General features: G+C 38.0%; 1 protein-coding gene across 2 annotated transcripts in view; it reads right to left on the bottom strand.

Annotated features, from left to right (window-relative positions):
• Positions 1 to 26,081, bottom strand: part of prmt8a (protein arginine methyltransferase 8a) — an 89,685-nt gene extending 63,604 nt beyond the window's left edge. For both annotated transcript variants that reach the window (XM_086073784.1, XM_086073785.1), the window contains exons 1-6: positions 25,345 to 26,081; positions 21,750 to 21,983; positions 18,491 to 18,646; positions 15,767 to 15,830; positions 13,855 to 13,997; positions 12,269 to 12,356 (exon numbers count right to left, since the gene is read on the bottom strand). In XM_086073784.1, coding sequence (XP_085929910.1) covers positions 12,269 to 12,356; positions 13,855 to 13,997; positions 15,767 to 15,830; positions 18,491 to 18,646; positions 21,750 to 21,983; positions 25,345 to 25,413 — 754 coding nt within the window. In that variant the 5' untranslated portion in view covers positions 25,414 to 26,081. The remainder of the gene's footprint in view (positions 1 to 12,268; positions 12,357 to 13,854; positions 13,998 to 15,766; positions 15,831 to 18,490; positions 18,647 to 21,749; positions 21,984 to 25,344) is intronic.
• Positions 26,082 to 27,649: the final 1,568 nt, after the last annotated feature.

Below are 27,649 nucleotides of genomic sequence, written 5' to 3'. Positions count from 1 at the left end.
AGGCTTTTGTTTGAGGTGAGCGTAATCCTATACAAATCAATGGAGTGTTGGTGCGTGACGTCTCCTCACAACTTAAAATCAAATGTGTGTGCGTGAATGTGCATGTTTTGTAAAGGGGCAGTAAGATACTTGATTGTGTTGAACTTCCACATTTCTTGACCGATTTCAATGGTTTAAATTTTAAACTGTTCAGCTCATTGAAATGTTACTTAAAATCAAATGTGTGTGCGTGAATGTGCATGTTTCTTAAAGGGGCAGTAACATACTGTTGATTATTGTTAACTTCCACATTTCTTGAGCGATTTCAATGGTTGAAAGTTTAAACTGTTCAGCTCATTGAAAAGAGTTAGCAGGCCCATTCAAAATTTCCGCGGGAATTTTTCTAGTTTTTATATTATCTTCCAGCGACTTTTCCGCAAGAATAGGGGCCGTACCGTAGATCGCACCGCGACAAATAAGGTATCAAACGATGCGGCTCGATTTGACTCGCTGCGCTATTATTTTCCTCAGAATTCCCAGTTACCATGGCGACACAATTCCCCAAAATGTCCCCCAAAAAGTCCCATAGGAATGAATGGGAATCCGAAAATGATCAACTCCAATCAAGCACCTTTTTCAAAGACACGCTGCGCGCGCATACATTAACCGACCGATATGAAAATTAGCTCATTTTGTTGGAATTTTTGTCATCTTTAGCTCAGTGTCAAAAAAAAAATTAAGGAATGAAAGCTCTCCCCCCTGTGCGGGTTCAAAGACAGTGAGCAAAGGGTGAAAGTCGCCTATTTAGAGTGTGACTAATTAAGGTCTGAGTGGTGGGAACCAAAAAATATATTTCCAAAAGTTTCACTTCAACTCGTCACCATGGCCACAATCTTTGCTCACTAGACATCAAATTCGCACATTTTGTAGCCACAAGCCTCTGCTTTCTGAAGAACTAAGTTTTATTTGGCTAAGGTGTCATTTAGTACCTTTATTTTCACTTTAAGCGAGGAGAAGTCGCACATTTTTGATCTCTTTTCAATGTAATTTTCGCCGTTTTTGCCTCTTCATTTTCGATCAATCATAAGTTTTCAACCTGCTCTCATTTGGTCATTTTTCATCCGATTAAAAAACTGAGAACATGCTCGCGTTCCCCAAACCCTTGCCGTTCTAACGAGCCATTTCTGGAATCTGCATCTTCAACCGTTAAGTCGCGAGAGGCTTTTGTTTGAGGTGAGCGTAATCCTATACAAATCAATGGAGTGTTGGTGCGTGACGTCTCCTCACAACTTAAAATCAAATGTGTGTGCGTGAATGTGCATGTTTTGTAAAGGGGCAGTGAGATACTGTTAATTATGGTAGATTCCACATTTCTTGACCGATTTCAATGGTTTGAATTTTAAACTGTTCAGCTCATTGAAATGTTACTTAAAATCAAATGTGTGTGCGTGAATGTGCATGTTTCTTAAAGGGGCAGTAACATAGTGTTGATTATGGTAGATTCCACATTTCTTGACCGATTTCAATGGTTGAAATTTTAAACTGTTCAGCTCATTGAAATGTTAGTTAAAATCAAATGTGTGTGCGTGAATGTGCATGTTTCTTAAAGGGGCAGTAACATACTGTTGATTATGGTAGATTCCACATTTCTTGACCGATTTCAATAGTTTAAATTTTAAACTGTTCAGCTCATTGAAATGTTACTTAAAATCAAATGTGTGTGCGTGAATGTGCATGTTTCTTAAAGGGGCAGTAATACTTTTAGTAGATTATGGTTAACTTCCACATTTCTTGAGCGATTTCAATGGTTGAAAGTTTAAACTGTTCAGCTCATTGAAAAGAGTTAGCAGGCCCATTCAAAATTTCCGCGGGAATTTTTCTAGTTATGGGCCTGCTAAGCGGAGCAAGCAGCAGCGAAGCTGCTGCTTGCGGAGCAAGCAGGCACATATTACTATCCACCCTAGAAAAGGGTTTATTATTTTTTTTCTTTTTTATTCTTCCAGCGACTTTTCCGCAAAAATGCGGCCCGAACCGTAGATCGCACCGGGACAAAAGAGGTATCAAACGATGCGGCTCGCTCTGACTCGCTGCGCTATTATTTTTATAAGAATTCCCAGTTACCATGGCGACGCTATTCCCAAAAAACTCCCAAATAAAGTCCCATAGGAATGAATGGGAATCCGAAAGAGATCAACTCCAATCAAGCACCTTTTTCAAAGACACGCTGCGCGCGCATACATTAACCGACCGATATGAAAATTAGCTCATTTTGTTGGAATTTTTGTCATCTTTAGCTCAGTGTCAAAAAAAAATTTAAGGAATGAAAGCTCTCCCCCCTGTGAGGGTTCAAAGACAGTGAGCAAAGGGGAAAAGTCGCCTATTTAGAGTGTGACTAATTAAGGCTTCAGTGACGGGAACCAAAAAATCTATTTCCAGAAGTTTCACTTCAACTCGTCACCATGGCCACAATCTTTGCTCACTAGACATCAAATTCGCACATTTTGTAGCCACAAGCCTCTGCTTTCTGAAGAACTAAGTTTTATTTGGCTACGGTGTCATTTAGTACCTTTATTTTCACTTTAAGCGAGGAGAAGTCGGACTTTGACGCCTATCTCCTCCATGTTAATTTCGCCGTTTTTTCCCTCTTCATTTTCGATCAATCATAAGTTTTCAACCTGCTCTCATTTGGTCATTTTTCATCCGATTAAAAAACTGAGAACATGCTCGCGTTCCCCAAACCCTTGCCGTTCTAACGAGCCATTTCTGGAATCTGCATCTTCAACCGTTAAGTCGCGAGAGGCTTTTGTTTGAGGTGAGCGTAATCCTATACAAATCAATGGAGTGTTGGTGCGTGACGTCTCCTCACAACTTAAAATCAAATGTGTGTGCGTGAATGTGCATGTTTTGTAAAGGGGCAGTGAGATACTGTTAATTATGGTAGATTCCACATTTCTTGACCGATTTCAATGGTTTGAATTTTAAACTGTTCAGCTCATTGAAATGTTACTTAAAATCAAATGTGTGTGCGTGAATGTGCATGTTTCTTAAAGGGGCAGTAACATAGTGTTGATTATGGTTAACTTCCACATTTCTTGACCCATTTCAATGGTTGAAAGTTTAAACTGTTCAGCTCATTGAAATGTTACTTAAAATCAAATGTGTGTGCGTGAATGTGCATGTTTCTTAAAGGGGCAGTAACATACTGTTGATTTTGGTTAACTTCCACATTTCTTGAGCGATTTCAATGGTTGAAAGTTTAAACTGTTCAGCTCATTGAAAAGAGTTAGCAGGCCCATTCAAAATTTCCGCGGGAATTTTTCTAGTTATTTTTATATCATCTTCCAGCGACTTTTCCGCAAAAATAGGGCCCGAACCGTAGATCGCACCGGGACAAAAGAGGTATCAAACGATGCGGCTCGATCTGACTCGCTGCGCTATTATTTTTATAAGAATTCCCAGTTACCATGGCGACGCTATTCCCAAAAAACTCCCAAATAAAGTCCCATAGGAATGAATGGGAATCCGAAAGAGATCAACTCCAATCAAGCACCTTTTTCAAAGACACGCTGCGCGCGCATACATTAACCGACCGATATGAAAATTAGCTCATTTTGTTGGAATTTTTGTCATCTTTAGCTCAGTGTCAAAAAAAATTTTAAGGAATGAAAGCTCTCCCCCCTGTGAGGGTTCAAAGACAGTGAGCAAAGGGGAAAAGTCGCCTATTTAGAGTGTGACTAATTAAGGCTTCAGTGACGGGAACCAAAAAATCTATTTCCAAAAGTTTCACTTCAACTCGTCACCATGGCCACAATCTTTGCTCACTAGACATCAAATTCGCACATTTTGTAGCCACAAGCCTCTGCTTTCTGAAGAACTAAGTTTTATTTGGCTACGGTGTCATTTAGTACCTTTATTTTCACTTTAAGCGAGGAGAAGTCGGACTTTGGCGCCTATCTCCTCCATGTAATTTTCGCCGTTTTTGCCTCTTCATTTTCGATCAATCATAAGTTTTCAACCTGCTCTCATTTGGTCATTTTTCATCCGATTAAAAAACTGAGAACATGCTCGCGTTCCCCAAACCCTTGCCGTTCTAACGAGCCATTTCTGGAATCTGCATCTTCAACCGTTAAGTCGCGAGAGGCTTTTGTTTGAGGTGAGCGTAATCCTATACAAATCAATGGAGTGTTGGTGCGTGACGTCTCCTCACAACTTAAAATCAAATGTGTGTGCGTGAATGTGCATGTTTTGTAAAGGGGCAGTGAGATACTGTTAATTATGGTAGATTCCACATTTCTTGACCGATTTCAATGGTTTGAATTTTAAACTGTTCAGCTCATTGAAATGTTACTTAAAATCAAATGTGTGTGCGTGAATGTGCATGTTTCTTAAAGGGGCAGTAATACTTTTAGTTGATTATAACTTCCACATTTCTTGAGCGATTTCAATGGTTGAAATTTTAAACTTTTCATCTCATTGAAATGTTAGTTAAAATCAAATGTATGTGCGTGAATGTGCATGTTTCTTAAAGGGGCAGTAATACTTTTAGTTGATTATAACTTCCACATTTCTTGAGCGATTTCAATGGTTGAAATTTTAAACTGTTCAGCTCATTGAAATGTTAGTTAAAATCAAATGTATGTGCGTGAATGTGCATGTTTCTTAAAGGGGCAGTAATACTTTTAGTTGATTATAACTTCCACATTTCTTGAGCGATTTCAATGGTTTAAATTTTAAACTGTTCAGCTCATTGAAATGTTAGTTAAAATCAAATGTATGTGCGTGAATGTGCATGTTTCTTAAAGGGGCAGTAATACTTTTAGTTGATTATAACTTCCACATTTCTTGAGCGATTTCAACGGTTGAAATTTTAAACTGCTCATTGAAAAGAGTTGCAAGAGTTAGCAGGCCCATTCAAAATTTCCGCGGGAATTTTTCTAGTTATGGGCCTGCTAAGCGGAGCAAGCAGCAGCGAAGCTGCTGCTTGCGGAGCAAGCAGGCACATATTACTATCCACCCTAGAAAAGTGTTTAATATTATTTTTATATTATCTTCCAGCGACTTTTCCGCAAAAATAGGGCCCGAACCGTAGATCGCACCGGGACAAAAGAGGTATCAAACGATGCGGCTCGCTCTGACTCGCTGCGCTATTATTTTTATAAGAATTCCCAGTTACCATGGCGACGCTATTCCCAAAAAACTCCCAAATAAAGTCCCATAGGAATGAATGGGAATCCGAAAGAGATCAACTCCAATCAAGCACCTTTTTCAAAGACACGCTGCGCGCGCATACGTTAACCGACCGATATGAAAATTAGCTCATTTTGTTGGAATTTTTGTCATCTTTAGCTCAGTGTCAAAAAAAATTTTAAGGAATGAAAGCTCTCCCCCCTGTGAGGGTTCAAAGACAGTGAGCAAAGGGGAAAAGTCGCCTATTTAGAGTGTGACTAATTAAGGCTTCAGTGACGGGAACCAAAAAATCTATTTCCAAAAGTTTCACTTCAACTCGTCACCATGGCCACAATCTTTGCTCACTAGACATCAAATTCGCACATTTTGTAGCCACAAGCCTCTGCTTTCTGAAGAACTAAGTTTTATTTGGCTACGGTGTCATTTAGTACCTTTATTTTCACTTTAAGCGAGGAGAAGTCGGACTTTGGCGCCTATCTCCTCCATGTAATTTTCGCCGTTTTTCCCTCTTCATTTTCGATCAATCATAAGTTTTCAACCTGCTCTCATTTGGTCATTTTTCATCCGATTAAAAAACTGAGAACATGCTCGCGTTCCCCAAACCCTTGCCGTTCTAACGAGCCATTTCTGGAATCTGCATCTTCAACCGTTAAGTCGCGAGAGGCTTTTGTTTGAGGTGAGCGTAATCCTATACAAATCAATGGAGTGTTGGTGCGTGACGTCTCCTCACAACTTAAAATCAAATGTGTGTGCGTGAATGTGCATGTTTTGTAAAGGGGCAGTGAGATACTGTTAATTATGGTAGATTCCACATTTCTTGACCGATTTCAATGGTTTGAATTTTAAACTGTTCAGCTCATTGAAATGTTACTTAAAATCAAATGTGTGTGCGTGAATGTGCATGTTTCTTAAAGGGGCAGTGAGATACTGTTAATTATGGTAGATTCCACATTTCTTGACCGATTTCAATGGTTTGAATTTTAAACTGTTCAGCTCATTGAAATGTTACTTAAAATCAAATGTGTGTGCGTGAATGTGCATGTTTCTTAAAGGGGCAGTAACATACTGTTGATTTTGGTTAACTTGCACATTTCTTGACCGATTTCAATGGTTTAAATTTTAAACTGTTCAGCTCATTGAAAAGAGTTAGCAGGCCCATTCAAAATTTCCGCGGGAATTTTTCTAGTTATGGGCCTGCTAAGCGGAGCAAGCAGCAGCGAAGCTGCTGCTTGCGGAGCAAGCAGGCACATATTACTATCCACCCTAGAAAAGGGTTTATTATGGGCCTGCTAAGCGGAGCAAGCAGCAGCGAAGCTGCTGCTTGCGGAGCAAGCAGGCACATATTACTATCCTAGAAAAAAGGGTTTAATATTATTCTTCTTATTTTTATATCATCTTCCAGCGACTTTTCCGCAAAAATAGGGCCCGAACCGTAGATCGCACCGGGACAAAAGAGGTATCAAACGATGCGGCTCGATCTGACTCGCTGCGCTATTATTTTTATAAGAATTCCCAGTTACCATGGCGACGCTATTCCCAAAAAACTCCCAAATAAAGTCCCATAGGAATGAATGGGAATCCGAAAGAGATCAACTCCAATCAAGCACCTTTTTCAAAGACACGCTGCGCGCGCATACATTAACCGACCGATATGAAAATTAGCTCATTTTGTTGGAATTTTTGTCATCTTTAGCTCAGTGTCAAAAAAAATTTTAAGGAATGAAAGCTCTCCCCCCTGTGAGGGTTCAAAGACAGTGAGCAAAGGGGAAAAGTCGCCTATTTAGAGTGTGACTAATTAAGGCTTCAGTGACGGGAACCAAAAAATCTATTTCCAAAAGTTTCACTTCAACTCGTCACCATGGCCACAATCTTTGCTCACTAGACATCAAATTCGCACATTTTGTAGCCACAAGCCTCTGCTTTCTGAAGAACTAAGTTTTATTTGGCTACGGTGTCATTTAGTACCTTTATTTTCACTTTAAACGAGGAGAAGTCGCACTATTTTGATCTCTTTTCAATGTAATTTTCGCCGTTTTTGCCTCTTCATTTTCGATCAATCATAAGTTTTCAACCTGCTCTCATTTGGTCATTTTTCATCCGATTAAAAAACTGAGAACATGCTCGCGTTCCCCAAACCCTTGCCGTTCTAACAAGCCATTTCTGGAATCTGCATCTTCAACCGTTAAGTCGCGAGAGGCTTTTGTTTGAGGTGAGCGTAATCCTATACAAATCAATGGAGTGTTGGTGCGTGACGTCTCCTCACAACTTAAAATCAAATGTGTGTGCGTGAATGTGCATGTTTTGTAAAGGGGCAGTGAGATACTGTTAATTATGGTAGATTCCACATTTCTTGACCGATTTCAATGGTTTGAATTTTAAACTGTTCAGCTCATTGAAATGTTACTTAAAATCAAATGTGTGTGCGTGAATGTGCATGTTTCTTAAAGGGGCAGTAACATACTGTTGATTTTGGTTAACTTGCACATTTCTTGACCGATTTCAATGGTTTAAATTTTAAACTGTTCAGCTCATTGAAATGTTGGTTAAAATCAAATGTGTGTGCGTGAATGTGCATATTTCTTAAAGGGACAGTAAGATACTTTATTTGATCTTGATTATGGTTAACTTGCACATTTCTTGAGCGATTTCAATGGTTGAAAGTTTAAACTGTTCAGCTCATTGAAATGTTGGTTATAATCAAATGTGTCTGCGTGAATGTGCATGTTTCTTAAAGGGGCAGTAATACTTTTAGTAGATTATGGTTAACTTCCACATTTCTTGAGCGATTTCAACGGTTGAAATTTTAAACTGTTCAGCTCATTGAAAAGAGTTGCAAGAGTTAGCAGGCCCATTCAAAATTTCCGCGGGAATTTTTCTAGTTATTTTTTTTCTTTTTTATTCTTCCAGCGACTTTTCCGCAAAAATGCGGCCCGAACCGTAGATCGCACCGGGACAAAAGAGGTATCAAACGATGCGGCTCGCTCTGACTCGCTGCGCTATTATTTTTATAAGAATTCCCAGTTACCATGGCGACGCTATTCCCAAAAAACTCCCAAATAAAGTCCCATAGGAATGAATGGGAATCCGAAAGAGATCAACTCCAATCAAGCACCTTTTTCAAAGACACGCTGCGCGCGCATACATTAACCGACCGATATGAAAATTAGCTCATTTTGTTGGAATTTTTGTCATCTTTAGCTCAGTGTCAAAAAAAAATTTAAGGAATGAAAGCTCTCCCCCCTGTGAGGGTTCAAAGACAGTGAGCAAAGGGGAAAAGTCGCCTATTTAGAGTGTGACTAATTAAGGCTTCAGTGACGGGAACCAAAAAATCTATTTCCAGAAGTTTCACTTCAACTCGTCACCATGGCCACAATCTTTGCTCACTAGACATCAAATTCGCACATTTTGTAGCCACAAGCCTCTGCTTTCTGAAGAACTAAGTTTTATTTGGCTACGGTGTCATTTAGTACCTTTATTTTCACTTTAAGCGAGGAGAAGTCGGACTTTGACGCCTATCTCCTCCATGTTAATTTCGCCGTTTTTTCCCTCTTCATTTTCGATCAATCATAAGTTTTCAACCTGCTCTCATTTGGTCATTTTTCATCCGATTAAAAAACTGAGAACATGCTCGCGTTCCCCAAACCCTTGCCGTTCTAACGAGCCATTTCTGGAATCTGCATCTTCAACCGTTAAGTCGCGAGAGGCTTTTGTTTGAGGTGAGCGTAATCCTATACAAATCAATGGAGTGTTGGTGCGTGACGTCTCCTCACAACTTAAAATCAAATGTGTGTGCGTGAATGTGCATGTTTTGTAAAGGGGCAGTGAGATACTGTTAATTATGGTAGATTCCACATTTCTTGACCGATTTCAATGGTTTGAATTTTAAACTGTTCAGCTCATTGAAATGTTACTTAAAATCAAATGTGTGTGCGTGAATGTGCATGTTTCTTAAAGGGGCAGTAACATAGTGTTGATTATGGTTAACTTCCACATTTCTTGACCCATTTCAATGGTTGAAAGTTTAAACTGTTCAGCTCATTGAAATGTTACTTAAAATCAAATGTGTGTGCGTGAATGTGCATGTTTCTTAAAGGGGCAGTAACATACTGTTGATTTTGGTTAACTTCCACATTTCTTGAGCGATTTCAATGGTTGAAAGTTTAAACTGTTCAGCTCATTGAAAAGAGTTAGCAGGCCCATTCAAAATTTCCGCGGGAATTTTTCTAGTTATTTTTCTTCTTATTTTTTAATCTTCCGCGTTTTTTCTGCTAAAATGCGGCCCGTACCGTAGATCGCACCGGGACAAATGAGGTATCAAACGATGCGGCTCGATCTGACTCGGTGCGCTATTATTTTTATAAGAATTCCCAGTTACCATGGCGACGCTATTCCCAAAAAACTCCCAAATAAAAGTCCCATAGGAATGAATGGGAAAAGGAAAGACAAAATCACACATCAAGCACCTTTTTCAAAGAGACGCTGCGCGCGCATACGTTAACCGATTGATATGAAAATTAGCTCATTTTGTTGGAATTTTTGTCATCTTTAACTCAGTGTCAAAAAAAAAATTAAGGAATGAAAGCTCTTCCCCCTGTGCGGGTTCAAAGACAGTGAGTGTAATCGCCACTCTGATACCCAATTAAGGCTTCAGTGACGGGAACCAAAAAATCTATTTCCAAAAGTTTCACTTCAACTCGTCACCATGGCCACAATCTTTGCTCACTAGACATCAAATTCGCACATTTTGTAGCCACAAGCCTCTGCTTTCTGAAGAACTAATTTTTATTTGGCTAAGGTGTCATTTAGTACCTTTATTTTCACTTTAAGCGAGGAGAAGTCGCACATTTTTGATCTCTTTTCAATGTAATTTTCGCCGTTTTTCCCTCTTCATTTTCGATCAATCATAAGTTTTCAACCTGCTCTCATTTGGTCATTTTTCATCCGATTAAAAAACTGAGAACATGCTCGCGTTCCCCAAACCCTTGCCGTTCTAACGAGCCATTTCTGGAATCTGCATCTTCAACCGTTAAGTCGCGAGAGGCTTTTGTTTGAGGTGAGCGTAATCCTATACAAATCAATGGAGTGTTGGTGCGTGACGTCTCCTCACAACTTAAAATCAAATGTGTGTGCGTGAATGTGCATGTTTTGTAAAGGGGCAGTGAGATACTGTTAATTATGGTAGATTCCACATTTCTTGACCGATTTCAATGGTTTGAATTTTAAACTGTTCAGCTCATTGAAATGTTGGTTAAAATCAAATGTGTGTGCGTGAATGTGCATATTTCTTAAAGGGACAGTAAGATACTTTATTTGATCTTGATTATGGTTAACTTTTACATTTCTTGAGCGATTTCAATGGTTGAAATTTTAAACTGTTCAGCTCATTGAAATGTTGGTTAAAATCAAATGTGTGTGCGTGAATGTGCATGTTTCTTAAAGGGACAGTAAGATACTTTATTTGATCTTGATTATGGTGAACTTCCACATTTCTTGACCGATTTCAATGGTTGAAATTTTAAACTGTTCAGCTCATTGAAAAGAGTTAGCAGGCCCATTCAAAATTTCCGCGGGAATTTTTCTAGTTTTTATATTATCTTCCAGCGACTTTTCCGCAAAAATAGGGCCCGAACCGTAGATCGCACCGGGACAAAAGAGGTATCAAACGATGCGGCTCGCTCTGACTCGCTGCGCTATTATTTTTATAAGAATTCCCAGTTACCATGGCGACGCTATTCCCAAAAAACTCCCAAATAAAGTCCCATAGGAATGAATGGGAATCCGAAAGAGATCAACTCCAATCAAGCACCTTTTTCAAAGACACGCTGCGCGCGCATACATTAACCGACCGATATGAAAATTAGCTCATTTTGTTGGAATTTTTGTCATCTTTAGCTCAGTGTCAAAAAAAAAATTAAGGAATGAAAGCTCTCCCCCCTGTGCGGGTTCAAAGACAGTGAGCAAAGGGTGAAAGTCGCCTATTTAGAGTGTGACTAATTAAGGTCTGAGTGGTGGGAACCAAAAAATATATTTCCAAAAGTTTCACTTCAACTCGTCACCATGGCCACAATCTTTGCTCACTAGACATCAAATTCGCACATTTTGTAGCCACAAGCCTCTGCTTTCTGAAGAACTAAGTTTTATTTGGCTAAGGTGTCATTTAGTACCTTTATTTTCACTTTAAGCGAGGAGAAGTCGCACATTTTTGATCTCTTTTCAATGTAATTTTCGCCGTTTTTGCCTCTTCATTTTCGATCAATCATAAGTTTTCAACCTGCTCTCATTTGGTCATTTTTCATCCGATTAAAAAACTGAGAACATGCTCGCGTTCCCCAAACCCTTGCCGTTCTAACGAGCCATTTCTGGAATCTGCATCTTCAACCGTTAAGTCGCGAGAGGCTTTTGTTTGAGGTGAGCGTAATCCTATACAAATCAATGGAGTGTTGGTGCGTGACGTCTCCTCACAACTTAAAATCAAATGTGTGTGCGTGAATGTGCATGTTTTGTAAAGGGGCAGTGAGATACTGTTAATTATGGTAGATTCCACATTTCTTGACCGATTTCAATGGTTTGAATTTTAAACTGTTCAGCTCATTGAAATGTTACTTAAAATCAAATGTGTGTGCGTGAATGTGCATGTTTCTTAAAGGGCCAGTAACATATTGTTGATTATGGTTAACTTTTACATTTCTTGAGCGATTTCAATGGTTTAAATTTTAAACTGTTCAGCTCATTGAAATGTTGGTTAAAATAAAATGTGTGTGCGTGAATGTGCATATTTCTTAAAGGGACAGTAAGATACTTTATTTGATCTTGATTATGGTTAACTTGCACATTTCTTGAGCGATTTCAATGGTTGAATTTTTAAACTGTTCAGCTCATTGAAATGTTAGTTAAAATCAAATGTATGCGCGTGAATGTGCATGTTTCTTAAAGGGGCAGTAATACTTTTAGTAGATTATAACTTCCACATTTCTTGAGCGATTTCAACGGTTGAAATTTTAAACTGTTCAGCTCATTGAAAAGAGTTGCAAGAGTTAGCAGGCCCATTCAAAATTTCCGCGGGAATTTTTCTAGTTATAACATACATATACATTGCACTTACAATGGATTTTGAAGTCTTTATACTGCCTGTCCTCGATGGCCAACACATACAAAGAGGCACGATCGGGAAACATTAGTCCACCTGGTTTCTTTGAAACAAAGGAGAAAGAGCACACTTTTATGTAAAGGGTCAATTATGTAAAAGCTGCAATTTGTTGTGACAGGATTCACAGCCATTCATCATCTGGTGTGGAGATGTTTCCTCTTTTTTTGTGTCAAATCACACGTCTTGAGATCTTAATGTGGTCGGGAAAAAAAAGGGTATATCGTTCTAGTTTTTACTTGGAATTAATCATCTCCGTTACTGCCATGGCATCTTTTATTCACCCATTGTATTTTAACGGTCTAGAATTGCAGTGGACCAGGCTGGACACCACTCAAGTTGTGTTACCATTGGTGCTCACGTGACAATTTAGCATTGCATGCAAACCTTGCACAAACTTGGCTGCATGTAAATTATTTGCATAGCCAATATTATGACAGGCTCACCACCAATGGAATTAATAATAGAGGAACTGTACAATGTAAAGGCTTGCAGCACCCTATAATGTAAAACATTATTTAATGTAGTAACGCCTGAAAATCTAATAAAATATGCACTTAACTTGATCAGAAATGTAATAACATTAACCATTAATGTAATAAAAAAATGGACTGGCATTGTAATATTTTTTTTTTTACCAGTAATGTACTACAATACCTTATTACATTATAGGGGATTTATTCCATTTTAAGGTGGACCCCCCCCCCCCCCGAAAACTGACAATGTGAAACTGGAAAGATAATGAAGTCAGACTCAAGAGTTGAGTTCACCCCCAAAGTGTGTTTTTAACAGTGCCTGATTTAAATTGAGGACAATTGTTGGAGTTATTTGACAGAGTTGATTTATTTAGTGTTAAATCAACTCTGCAGAGAGTTAATCAATTTAAGTTCTGCCCACTTGATAAGAACCGCTCTGGCGTGATTACATTTTCAGGAAATTATTACATTGTAGGGTGCTACAAGGCTTTATACATCCTAGTAAATTAACTCTTTTACCGGCAAAAACGTTTAATGACATATACTAAAATCCAAATGAATGCCGCCAAAAACGTTAATTGACATTTACTATGTTTTTTCTTCTTAATGGGCAGTGCAATGTCTGTGCATCGCTGCCTTGTCATTGGGGGTTGTAAAATCCCAAAACACCCACTAACTATGGCCAGCAGATGGCAGCATTGTGTCTTTTCAATGGGCTCCCAGGGTGTCAAATTACATGAAAACATGGCGGATCTTAGGAAATAGAACGTTTTCAAGGATGACGTGAATGATCAAAGCCTTTGTCACATCAAATCTAATTCACAGAGCGTCACTAAACAAAAAATATTAGTGTCAAAGTCACTAAAAATGTATCTTTTCACAAAAAGCTTGTTTTCACCTTTTCAATTTTTGCTCAATGTTACTCAAATTACCTATTTTCAAATGGTGATTACTAAAGAGCGGAATAAGGTAGAAACATACTTTTTTTTCTAATGAAAGAATGGAACGCGATCTTTCATTTGGTACCCCCAAAAGTTCATGTTCAATTGTGTCATGAAGAGTGCATACCAGCCACTTGTCCCTGGCAAAGATGACGGTGTTCAGCATAGATTCATAGAAGAGACAATAGCCCATCCACTCGGATATAATGATGTCAACTTCCTCCACAGGGAGCTCCACCTCTTCCACTTTTCCATTGATGATGGTGATCACTAAAACACATTTTGAAATCTCGTAAAAAAAACAAAAAAAATGCTGATTCTCTCTTGCCATCCAAAAATCTTGACTCCATCATAATCGTAGTAAAATATTATATATGCTATTCTGAAAGGAATGAATGCAGATGTCAAGACTGAAGATACAGTATAGAAAACTTTATGTGGAAACATGTGAGAAGAGGAGAAATGAAACCACAAAGATGGAGCGCTTATACAAAATTTGTACCAGTGTGGTGTTCTTATGGAAATGTGTGGCCCAGCTGGAGTTTTACCAGAGAGCTTTTGGTGGTTCTGTTTCAGCGTTTTGAGGCTTGATACAAAGGCCTGTTCAATGACATCTGAACCCGAATACTCCTCAGGGTGATTGATTTCTTTGTCTAAGATTGTCCATTTTTATAATACGGAAAATCTGATTGTATTCTTGTCTCACTCAATTTCATGTGCATGCTTGTGATTGAAATATAGTACTGCACAGTATAGTGTTAATGCTTTCAGGCTGTTTGATGGCGCTACTGCATTGGAATCAGTAGTTTGGCAATCCATTTTTTTTCTCAAAATGGTAAGGGGAAACTTGTTTGCTTTACAGATACACAGACTGTGCCTTTCCATACTGTGGAAATATGATGTGGAATTGATTTGAGTTAAAATGCTGAGTAGTGAGATACTATGACTACTCTTGGCTCTTGCTTCGGTTTCTCCCATCCCTACGTGATGCTACCTAAATATGACACTACATTCACTGACAAACTCTTTTCCAACACACTATAAATTAATTTTAAACAATCTGAAAGTTATTACTTACACATTATTTGTACATTTGACAAAGAAGTACTTACAAAGATTGTTTTTGTCCTGCTAAATCAATTCATTGGCTCATTGTAAACATGTAAAACAAAGGATACAACACAAAAGTATGGATATATATATATATATATTAGGGGTGTGAATTGCTTAGTACCTCGCGATTCGATTCGTATCACGATTCATAGGGCACAATTTGATACCGATTAATCCCGATACGAATCTATAAATTGATTATTGCCATTTTTTTAAAACTCAAATTTAGAAAATACTAATCAGTAAACTCCTTCATGTAAACTGTAAGATTTGTATGAAAACGTATTTATTTATCTGAAAATTCTGTCTTATAACTGAGCCACTGCATTTAACAAACAGGTTGCAGTCTGTTTCATGTTTGAACAGCACTGACATCAAATATTAAGGCTTAATGTTCCATTAATATAACATTCTTTCCATGCTTAATGTGTGAATCCTAACCCTATGCAAGACGTTTTGTTGAATATTACCATAAAAAAATTGATGTTTAAAAATCGATTCGGCCGAGAATTGCGCGCGGTAATATCGCGATATATTGCAGAATCGGTTAACACCCCTAATATATATATATATATATATATATATATATATATATATATATATATATATATATATATATATATAATTTCCCACACAAATAATACAATACTGCTAGATTTTAACATATTGATACTGTCAAGAGTATTAATTTGACTTTTAATTAGGTAATATTTAAAAAAAATTAATAAAATCAATTTTTATTTTTTATTTTAGGGAAATTGGATAATTTCCTGCAGCACTCTGGTTGGAATCACTGGTCTACTCTATACAGCCATAAACCTATGTAACTCTTACATGGGAGTTTCAGTTGCACAATGGTATCAATTGCTGTCAGATCTGTCAGAAACGGATTTTGCATTGTCATCAGAAAGTCGAGTCGCTCTTACCGCTGTCAAGGTGGTTGGACTTGATGATCCTTTCTGAGTATTCTGAAATACTGGAACATTCAATCTGGGGGAAGACAGGAAAATAAAAAAAAAACATTTCAAAGAGGTCTGTCTGTCATTTAGAAAAGGCATTATTTCATCGAGCATTAGGACACATAAGGTTACATTCTCAACTGTTACAAAAATCAACTGCACATTGTGTTCCATCTTTCTGGAGTAATTTAGGAAATTCAGCCACCATACGACAGGAGAGCCATCTGGTCAGCATGAAGACATCAGAAGAGGAAAGAGACGTATGAAGTCTTGATGCCTTGTAGTGAAAGACATCAAGCGAGGTCTCACCGAAAGCCTTTTGGTATGAATACATAGAAGAATAAGATCTTTTGTTTTAGGGAAAGAAACTGATAAGCTTAAGTATCTGAGGAACCTCCAACTGTGAAGCAGACCACAATGGATTTCCTCTCGGGTATTGTATTTAAAAATAAAGATCCAACCTCCACTTTGAAGTCTTTCCTGTCTGTGATTTCCTCAATAATTCAAGACAGACAATCAGCATACATACAGAATTTTGTCAGTATTATTTTTCTATCAATTAAAACATTGTAACAATGCTAATTTGTTAATTAGAATTTGAATACTGTTGTTGTATTTTGTTAATACCATTTAATTATGTATTTATTTGTAATGGCTATTTTTTTGTAATTGTCACTTTCAGCTGTATTATTAACAATATATTTACTGTATTACTCCGCAGCTAGAGAGGGTGTTTTGAATTATTCTCTGACTGCAAAGTTTGAAGACATTTTCTATACAACTTCATTTATATTTCAGATTTATACAGTAGCTATGTCTAGTACTAATTTGCGGTGGTGAACAACCACACTGCATTAAGAAGTGTCTCCAATATTTTGTCTGGATTATTTTGCCATTTTTATATTGTGATACAAAAATCATACTATGCAAATAAAAACTATTATATACAGTATTACACATTAAAGATGTCATTAGGTTAAAATGTATGCACTGTCCTGAGCAAATTTGTGCAGTGGAACACAACTGTACGGAGGAGGATTAGGGCAAGTGAAGAGGGGGTGAAAAAAGGTTGGCAGGATTCTGACTTTATTCTCAGAATTCTGATTTTAAAGTGAGAATTCTGACTTTATTCTCAGAATTCTGACTTTATTCTCACAATTCTGACTTTATTCTCAGAATTCAGACTTTGTGACTTCCCCCCAACAATTCGTAGCTCTATGTCACAAAGTCAGAATTCTCACTTTTTTGATTGAATTCTGAGATTAAAGTCAGAATTCCAAGATTAAAGTGAGAATTCTCACTTTAAAGTCAGAATTCTGAGATTAAAGTCAGAATTCTCACTTTAAATCAGAATGCTGAGAATAAAGTCAGAATCATGCCCCCCCTCCCTCTTTTTTCTTCTTCACTGGTCCTAATCCTCTCCAGTACAACTGTAAACAACAACCCTGTTTAAAAAAAATATATATATTTTTTTGTGTGTGTGTTAGGAGACAAATATTTCCATTAATCTTTACAGATATGCTGGGATATGAACCATGGCATTTGGATCCAAATAGGAAGAAAATGCTGGTAGATGAATGCATCTTCCGTTTTTGTTGTTGTTCATTTTCCACAGACAGCAAATGAAAGAGTCTTGACCATCTATTCCTAATTTCTTAAATCATTCCCAATGAAGCCGAACTGGCCTGCTACTAACATTACACATTTGTTCTGCAGTGCACCCAATAGCTGTCATCATCGATGGATTTACCACCAAACAAGTTTGTTTCTGCTTTGGCTAGACTAATAGTTTGCTAAAAGTTCCAAAGTAAATTGTAATTAATCATCTGATGAAAGGATGCAAATGGGAAGCACATGCGACCTTATGGGATCAGACTTATATAGTACAGTACGTCTCTCTATCTAGCACCTGATTTATTGGCACTCGTGAATATAAATTTCTTCTTTTTCTTCTTTTAAAAGTGTACACATGATAGCAAAGTGTTAAGTTGGCCTGGAGCCCGGTCTTTTCACCTCAGTGGTCGGCTCAGCTTTCACTTGATGCCTTATTAACTTTTGCAAAGAGTGGTGTGATATGGGCCTGACTTTTGTGTCGATTGTCATGCTCAAAAGCCCTCATGGTCATAGTTGAATTTTTTGGTGTGTTTGAGTACAGCCAGACGGGCATGAGTGACACAAAAATGAGCCGAAGCAGAAACATAAATGCGAGAGAGAGAGCGGAGAGAGGCAGATACACACGCAAGTGCATAATGTCAACCAGTACCTTACAATTCTCTTGGCAATTCTAAGTTAATCATTCCTCCCCTGAAGCAAATATATGCGTGCTCCCAAAATAGGAGCCATGTGGCGATCCTAAGCTCGTGGTGCGTATCCTCAGACATGACCTGACTAGCAATTACTTGTGCCCCCAGTGCGCGGTGACAGAACGGGCTCTTAAATCCTTTCTGCATGGCATGTGTACTGGCCTGAGAGGCCGTAACACTTTTATCACCTGCCTGAGAAAGGAGATTCCTCTAAGATTATATAGTAAGCCTGACCCGTGGCGCAGCGGTTCAAATATGTCCAGATACACATGGAACATGTCACACAGAGAACCGCATAGCGCTTCCAAGATGGGCTCCAGTATGGAATTAGAGCCTGTTGCTTTGCCACGATACACCTCCATTGTAAATAGAATCATGCGTTACTTACCCCATACACATGCTTTGCTCCTGCTTTGGCGGCAAACATGGATAAGATCCCAGTTCCGCTTCCAACATCCAGAACGATTTTGTCCTTGAACACATGCTTGTTGTGGTACATGGAATTGCGGTAGGTGAGCGTTCTCACTTCATCCTTCAGCATCTCCTGGTTTAATTGTACAGCAAAACAAGGTCAGGAAGATGCTGTTGAGGGGAACCCCTTGGGAACGTGGCAATTTGTTCCCCTGGATTTAAAATACATAGTGTGACGACTGCGCTTGTGGATTCGTGTGTTCTTGTGTTATATCTGAGTGGCATGGTTTTACGTACAAATCAATAAAAGCTGTTGCGGGAAGACTCCCACATGAGCTTCCCGTGAATATATCCTTTTCTGTCTTTTCTCTATTTCATATTTTGTTAGGTGTGGTCAGAAGTGACATAAATGACATAAATGTAGTTGACTCATTATCATTAAAAAAAAAAAAAGGGATGTCGCAGGTCAGACTAAGTTCACACTTACTAAACAGTCTTTTCTATTGAATTTGACGAACCACTGCTGGGAAAAAAATTAACATTTATCTTCATAAAATGAAATGTGTGCAATAAAGAAAAAAAGAAAGGATTTCAATATGTGTAATAATAATAATGTGATATTAGTGTGGTATTGTTTTATTCGTGGGAGCGCCAGCTGGATGAACTGGATGTTCGGATTCATTTGTAATATTTGTACCAGTTCTGTTACACAGTATATCATTTTGCAGTTAGGCTTATTTTCATATTTCTGCCGTGCTAGCATCTCCTGACCATTTGCAAGAGGATCGGATACTTTTCTGGTGTGACAAAGTGAAATGCTCTGTGCCGTGGCAGATCTGGAACAGCTGAACCAGAGCTCATCATCAGTAGTGGCAGCATTGTCATTGTAATGTGGTCGTGAGCAGGGATATTAAAGTTTGGGAATTTTATTTATTTCGTTTGGTTTTTTTAAATGTAGTTCGTTTTAATTAGTTGTCAGGGTGGTTCTGGTAGTTTTTATTAGTTTTAGTTATTTATTTTTTTGAATGCTAAGTTTTAGTTTAGTTTTTGTTAGTTTCAGTAATAGTGTAAAAGTGTATTACATGTGCGCAATATTTTAAAAACACCATGATAAAATTACAAAAGTAATGCATTTCTTCCATAATGTTACATTTTGGCTAAGTTAAATGGAAAAAGGAGGCAAGCTGAGCCAGTGGAGCCAAAAGTCAAGCATGAAAAATTGTCACCTAGGAGCGAGGTCGTCACTTCTGCGTGACACACTTTCAAACGTCCTTATACCAATTATAATCAAAATAAATCTACTTAAAATCACATTTAAAATCATCCCCAAAGGCTCATGCATTAAATTAATGACCAAAGACTAAAACAAAGGAAATTTTCGCTAGAATTAATTAGTTAATAAACACAAAATGTAGTTTCAGTTAATTTTCTTTTTTTAAAAAGCATTTTCGTTTTTAATTTTATTTCGTTAACAAAATTGCTATTTGAATTTTAGTTTAAGTTTTTTCATTAGAGGATCTTTGTGCATTTTGTCACTTTTTACTCACGACTGCCACCTCTGGCCCAAAGCGTAACTGCAACATCTGTGTCAGGCTCGTTCATGGTGCGCGTGCGAGTACGTGCACGATCTTAAAGCGACAGCCACAGTTGGCAAATGAAGATATGACTTCAAATGTGGTAAGAAAAACTCTGCCCCTCCCCTCCCCAAAGAAACTGTGGAGTGTGCAGGATCCGCACACTCTACTATAAAGGGAAGATAAAAGCTGATAAGTGCAGTCAGGGTAAACCAGTCTGGGCTCTTCGTACTCATCTGGGCATTGGTGGAGCATGCATGATGTAGAAAAAGCTTTCATATTACCTTTTTAAACGGCACAATGCGCCTTTAACTAAAATAACCTTGGTCGTGAGCGAGCAGATCCAGTAAACAGATCTCTGGTGAAAAAAAAAGTGCTGTTTGTCTGTTGGCTTTAGTGTTAATTTTATCAGACATTTTTAAATGTCAGTTTTAGCCCAGTTTCTATTAGCTGGTTAGTTGTTAAAAAAAAAAATCATAGTTAGTCAACCTCATTCGTTTTTTTTAGGTCAACTTTTAGTCGACTATGAATCTAGCATTTTAGTCTTTATATTAGTACAAGAAAACATAATTTCATTTGTCTAGTTTTAGTCAGCACAAGCATTTTACTCTAGTATATATATTTTTGTCAACATATAATGTTGAACATTTCAGATCTAAAACTATTTCACATAAAATTTTCTCTCATCTTTTTGATGAAAAACACTATGGCTCCATACTACAAGCTAGTAAGTTAGCCAGCATTAGTTAGGGTCGGATTAGCATTATTATTGGAACGTTATAGCCGTTGGATTAATGTTACGTTATAACTATAATTTCCCTTTTATTAATTTTTTTAACCTTTCACCGTGAATCCACCTCCTGTCTGTCCCACGAGTTTGTGCATGTTGCGCTCGTTAGCTGCAGATTTGAAAGGAGGTGTGTCACTATGTGTCACATGACAGACTGGCAGAGACAGGATTTTACAAAATCATATAATTTTCGTCTTGTCTTTGCCAGTTTTTATTACGTGAAGTACATTTTCGTCTCATCTTTATTAATCAACGAAAATGCATACTGATTTAGTCCCAGTTATTGTTTATTAATGAGGGTTTTAGTCTAGTCTAGTTTATTTTCGTCCGGTGAAAAATGTGTGTTGACGAAAATAATTTGTTTAGTTTTCTTTGGCGAAATTAACACTAGTTGGCTGCCACTTTGAAATATGTATTACTGCTACCTATAAAACTAGAGTGAAAGAGTTTTGCTCTGCAAGTCAAAACAGACATTAGGATAATTTGTCCTTTGCAGAGTTCTGCTTAGAACCAAAGAATATGACACTTGTGTGTTTTTTGGGAACCTATCCCAGGTCATTCGCTAAAAACTCACCTATTCGCTCTTTGTGCTCAGGGCAAAGTAACAAAAGTATTGATTTGCCGCCATTTTGTGGCATCTTGGTGCCAAGCTGCTATGTTGAAGAAAGTTGAGGAGCTTTGTTCAGGCAAAAGTATCATCTTGTGGCACTTCGATATTTAGACAATTGTAAATTATTATAGGAGGGATCAGTTTAGTTATGCTTGAATTTTCACAATCTGTGACATGATTAACTCTCTATCGCTTGCAAATGCTATAAAAAGTCTGCATTTTCCATGTGCAAGTGTACACTCTACAGAATATAGCAACATACCTCATGGATACCAAAATGGGCGTAAGAGTCAAAGTAGTAGTCTTTTGAGGTCATCTCCTCCGGATTACACAGCTTTCCCATCTTGCCCCGTCCAGGGCAGCTGGTAAGGATGGCAGCATGTGGTGTGTGTGGTGGGAGAAGTGGTCTTGGGATGGGCTGGATGGAAGGCACAGGCTTTGGCAAAGAGGTTGGCTGAGCCGACTGCGATGCAATGATGCGCACCGGCTGTGGTAGCTAGACAAACAGTAGAGTACAATTATTTCAAGAAAAATAATAAGAATGCTTTGGAGGTCACCTTAACTCATTCACTGCCATTGGCGGCTATAGACGTCAAAAATTAATTTGAACTATTTTTATTATTGTTTTCCACTTTTGTTAACAAGAGTATGGAAACCTAGAAAAAAAATATTTTACATTTAGAGCAGACATAAAATGTGTGATTAATCAAGAGTTAACTATTGAAGTCATGCGATTAAATACAATTAACATTTTTAAACACCTTTAAATTCAGGGCGTTAAATTTATTAATCGTAATTTATCGCATGACTTCACTAGTTAACTCACAATTAATCACACATTTTATATCTGTTCTAAATTTACAATACAAAATATAGATTTTCATACTCTTGTTAACAAAAGTATAATTTTTTTTAAACTAATAGAAATAGTTAGAATGATTTTTTGACGTCTATAGCCGTCAATGGCAGTGAATGAGTTAAAAACATGCACAGGTGTAACATTAAAATGAACAATGCACGATATAAGGTAAGAATTATGTGTTGTTGGCTTATTCTTCAACAAGCTCAACTGCCAGTTTGCTGCTCCATGTGGCTGTTTAGTGAGCCCAAGCAGACCACCAATTCTGGCGCACACTCCGATCACCAGCTTGAAGTCAGCCTGTCTGTCAGCACATGGCAATATAAATAGTTGTTCTGCGCAGAAGGTATAATGCCCTGATTATCATCTCTAAGGCCTGCTGGGGAGGCTGCATTACTATCAGGCTGTGCATTTGTGAGTGAGTGAAACAAGAGAGCCTGTGATGAAGAAATGGATACACAGAGCAGGTCAAGTCATTCTAGTTTTGACACTACTTCTGACCTTAATTGTTACCACTGGCAAAAGCAGGACATTGTTTTCAGCACAAAAGGTCAACTTGTCCAGAGACACTAAAATAAATGGCAATGGACTGCTTACTGACAACATGGTGAAATTGATGTTTGCATGTTTACATCAAAATTCAAAGATCTCGGTTTGAATCTCTATTGTAACACATCCATGTGATGTTTGCATGCTTTATTGTCCATCTTACATCTCATCAAGTGTCCTTGTGAAATGAAGACTACCTTGCACAAAGTTGTGAAGATAAGTATGAATGGATGTATCAAATTCAATACATTCCCAGGAACTTTTATGTTGTAAGGGTACAGATGTGCACGCAGACAAGGGTGTGCAAAAAAAGTTGACCTGATCAATTATGCACACTCTAGACCTTAAGAGTAGAAGCTAGAACTTGCACTACCCATTATCTGTTTCTTCAAACTGAAACCCATCATTAAACATGGACAGTAATAGCTCAGTGCTTAAATGTATTGGAATGACAGAGACATCTGCTTGGCAAAGGCCACAAGTTTTGATAGAAAAAGTACACATCTGAAGAACTTTATGGTAGAGCATTATTCATCATGTTCATATTGTGAATATCTTGCATTTGATGGACTGTTATAACCTGGAGATTCCTTGTTACAGCGGCTAATACATTGTGCTGCGACGTCAACGAGTCAAGTTCATGCGGCTTGATCTATTGCACTTTCAAAGTACTGCATCCGTGAAGTACATATTAGCCCATTGCTGTACCAAGTTTAAAGCGGAAGAAAAAATGTAGGCAATAATACTCTATGTGCTCCCACTAGTCTCATCATGAAATGAATTCAAATGAATTAAGAAGATGAATCCAACCGTTTACAGCTACTCAAGGAGGCTGACATTTCATACAGCAGTACATTTAAATGCACTGCTGTTACACCACGTCACAAAAAAAGGTGCGTTAAAGGTGCAAGGTACATAGGAATGAATACACAAGTCCATGCACGTCTTCCACCAAGAACCATTCTAAAGGGAAGTAACGCTTAAACATAGTGACAAAGCAAGTTCACGCTGGCTGTATGTCTGATAATCATTGAACATTTCGTTCACGCGCTTAAACTACCTATCAAACTATCCGTCAAAGATTGCCGCTGCATGTTGTCACTCAAAATATCTCTTCCCGATAATCATAAGGATTCTCCGATATCCAAAAGATAATCATAAGGGACCCATATCATGCAACTTTTTTTTTATTTTTAGCTTTTAGCCATATTGAAATGCTATTTCCTCACTAAAATCATTCGCTGATGTGCGAGCATTTGATTAGATTTAAAAATAATAATAATAATAATCTAAGTAAATAATGGACAAAGAAATAAGCAAAGTAAAACTGTTGATTATGATGTTCTTAAAACTTATTTTTTTTAACTGTATGGGCAAGAAAATAAATCATTTACCACTGTTTCCATCTATTTTTTTTTTACACCGCTTATCATAAATAGGGATGCAAGTGAGTCAGCTGACTTTAAGGCGAGAGGTGATGTACACTCTTATAGTTGTTCGACTTTTGAGGTTCCAAGTTCCAATGCATCAAAAAATATATTCAAAACAATAATATGAGTATAGGCCTATATCTATATATAATTTTTTTTTTTCTTGCCTGGCAAAAGAGCCATATATGAATCATTTTTAAAATGGTGTACTGTAGTAGTTTTCAATAACCTGTTTAGTGACCCTTTGGCTTGCTGCAACTGCTTCATCTCCTGATAGAGGAATTCAAATTATCCAGCGATCCATCTGCAAGGTACCGCAGTACCATGGACAGAGCTTTAGGAGGTCTATTGAATAGAGGTACATTGAGCATCGTCATGTTGGGTAAAATCCAATTCGATAGAAAATAGGTTCTAATATCTTTCCCCTATAATAAAGAACATAACAACAGATTTCTCAGTATGATGCACCACTGCAAACAACACTATGTGCCATAATAATAAACACCTCTCTGATAGCGTCATTGCCATGTGATGATTATCTTTGTAAGGACAGAATGTGTGATGCATTTACATTACTAGGCTATGTTGTGTTAGGAGGCATAAAGATCCTATAGATGCTGTCTTTTTTTTAATGGCCAGCTGTTCAATGTGTAAGAAAGAGAGCGCAGACACTGATGACTTTTTGGAAGATGTATCAATTCCTCATGTTGACTTAAAATCCCTATAGAGTCTAACACATTTTAGAAGCTACAACGTAAAAAAAAAAAAAAGGAAAAAAAAAGACAAGCATGATGTAGATCAGACGATGATGCAGGGTGGACAACACTTGTCTGTTGGGTGTTTTCAAATACAGTATATACTCAACGCAGCTGCACAGAATGAATGAAACCAACCTTGCAAGGAGATGCAACTTTCACACCGGAGGCAGGACCTCAGGACAAATGTGGGCGTCAGACTCCGAACAACTAAGTGCAGCGCAGTTTAACACAAGAAGAAAAAAAATCCTTTAACTGACTTACCTCAATGCTCTCAGAATCCGCCATTTTTCTCCTGAGGAGCATGCAACGGGACGAGTGCTTAATTCCCATAAGAAAAAACGTGTTTTAGGCTTGACAGGTGAGAAAGCGGCGTGCACCTCCCGCGTTCCGGACGCCTTGATTTGTCATTGAGTACTCGTCATTTTCATTCCGAATTGCAATGTTCTCTTGACATGCAGCGAAACTGCAAAAAACTACACGAGCTGCCAAAGACGAGCAACGTGCTGTTGCCACGAAGTAGTGCAGATTCCATGGCGCAAAAGTTTGCGATCCACCGGTGTTCTTTGTCACGGCGAAACGCGAGAAAACATGAGCTGAGATGAAAATACGTCAAGCGATGCCCTGTCCCATGATGATCAAGTGCAAGGAAGACGTGCGGGAGGCACTACAAGCAGCTGTACATGACAGCGAATGCCAACCCACTTTGATTGATTCCACTACCGCAACGCTGCTTCTAAAAATAGTAACAGTGCGGTTACCTCACACAGCGCACGCACCCGCACCGCCGCTGACTACATGCACGGAAATCTGATGCGTGCGCGCTTTGATACGTGTGCCACCGTTCAGGTCCGCCTCGACGCAGCATCTCGTCACAACGTCTGACTGCTCAAGTTACTTCAAGTTGTCACCCTAGTCACCGCTTCCCTCTGGCCGCTAATACGACTCTTCGTGATGATATATGAGCACAGATGTTGGCACGCTTGTTATGCTTCGTCTTCAATACACAGTGTGCGCATGGTCAGAAAGCCTTTACGCACTCTGATGTTTTTGTTCTCTCAGTTGACACAAACATACGCGCGTCAGTCTGCAGCAGTTTAGCGTGAGTTAGCAGTGCCCAAGGGAGGGGGCAAGGCAAGTATTGCGCCCCCAGCTGCAACAATATTTATAGCTAATAAATGACCGTGACCTCTGATCACCTACTTTATTGGTCTGTAATTACTATGGACCTACATCTCATCTTGTGCATAATCATCTATCTATCTATCTATCTATCTATCTATCTATCTATCTATCTATCTATCTATCTATCTATCTATCTATCTATCTATCTATCTATCTATCTATCTATCTATCCATCTATCTATCTATCTATCTATCTATCTATCTATCTATCTATCTATCTATCTATCTATCTATCTATCTATCTATCTATCTATCTATCTATCTATCTATCTATCTATCTATCTATCTATCTATCTATCTACCTACCTATCCATCCATCCATCCATCCATCCATCCATCCATCCATCCATCCATCCCTATGGAGTCATTTTCAATACAGCCAATGCATCAGCAGTGGTTTGATGTATTGTAATGTACTCAGGTAGACCTTACATGCATCTGTCCTTAATTTATTTAACAGATGAACATGGTTTTATCTTTTTAATTCCATATAAACAAATCAGATAAATTCAGTCTGTTTTCCCCCACCTCATCATACCCCTTTACAAATAATAATAATAATAATAATAATAATAATAATAATAATAATAATAATAATAATTATTATTATTATTATTATTATTATTATTTCAATGGGCGTTTTGTGTCTTGTGCCAGCCTAAAAACCACCAGCTGTCAGCAATCCGTGCCCTCACACACGTGTGTCTTGCCCCAGGTGTGTCTTATTGTGTCGTTAGTGTGTGTGTATATAGTCTCCTGTCTCCCCTCTGTCTGGGTTGGATCATTGTCGCTGTCACCACTGGTGTTTTGTTGTTACTTTGATCTTTGGTCCTTTCAGATCTTTGATTGGTTTTGTTCACCCAGTACCCCTAGTAGTTTTTTTGTTAAATAAATCATATTTAGTTTAACATGCCTCCCTGCATTTGGGTCCTCCACTCCGTACCGTGACACTAGCTTCTTGTATTGAAAAAAAAATCTCCCTAACCTCACTTATAAAGGGTTGTTATTCAGCTTTTTATTTTTTGTATTTTTTATTTTTTTTGTTGCTCCCACAGTTCTGAAGTCGGGGCTTCAAATCCAGGCTTATTGTTGTTGTTGTTGTTATTGTTATTGTTATTATTATTAGTAGTAGTAATATTAGTAGTATTTACTTTTTTTTTTACATACAGGCGTTGAATCAGTACAATTACTTTTGCCAGAGTGTTTTTCTTTACTGTATCTGTCCTTTAGCTGCTCTATAGAATAAATTAAATTTTGAATCGCTACTGCCACATGTGGCTGAAAAATAAAACTGCACACTAACTACCTTCTTCGTGCACTCGTACAAGCACAACTTTAATACTGAAGACTTAGCACAGAGTCCGTACTTGCCAACTACTGAATT

This window comes from Leptonotus elevatus, chromosome 4 (genome assembly GCF_054856555.1).
Source record: "Leptonotus elevatus isolate MCC_2025b chromosome 4, RoL_Lele_1.0, whole genome shotgun sequence".
NCBI classification, from domain to species: Eukaryota; Metazoa; Chordata; class Actinopteri; order Syngnathiformes; family Syngnathidae; genus Leptonotus; species Leptonotus elevatus.
Note: the sequence above shows the minus strand (reverse complement) of the source record. Positions and strands in the feature narration are given on the sequence as shown.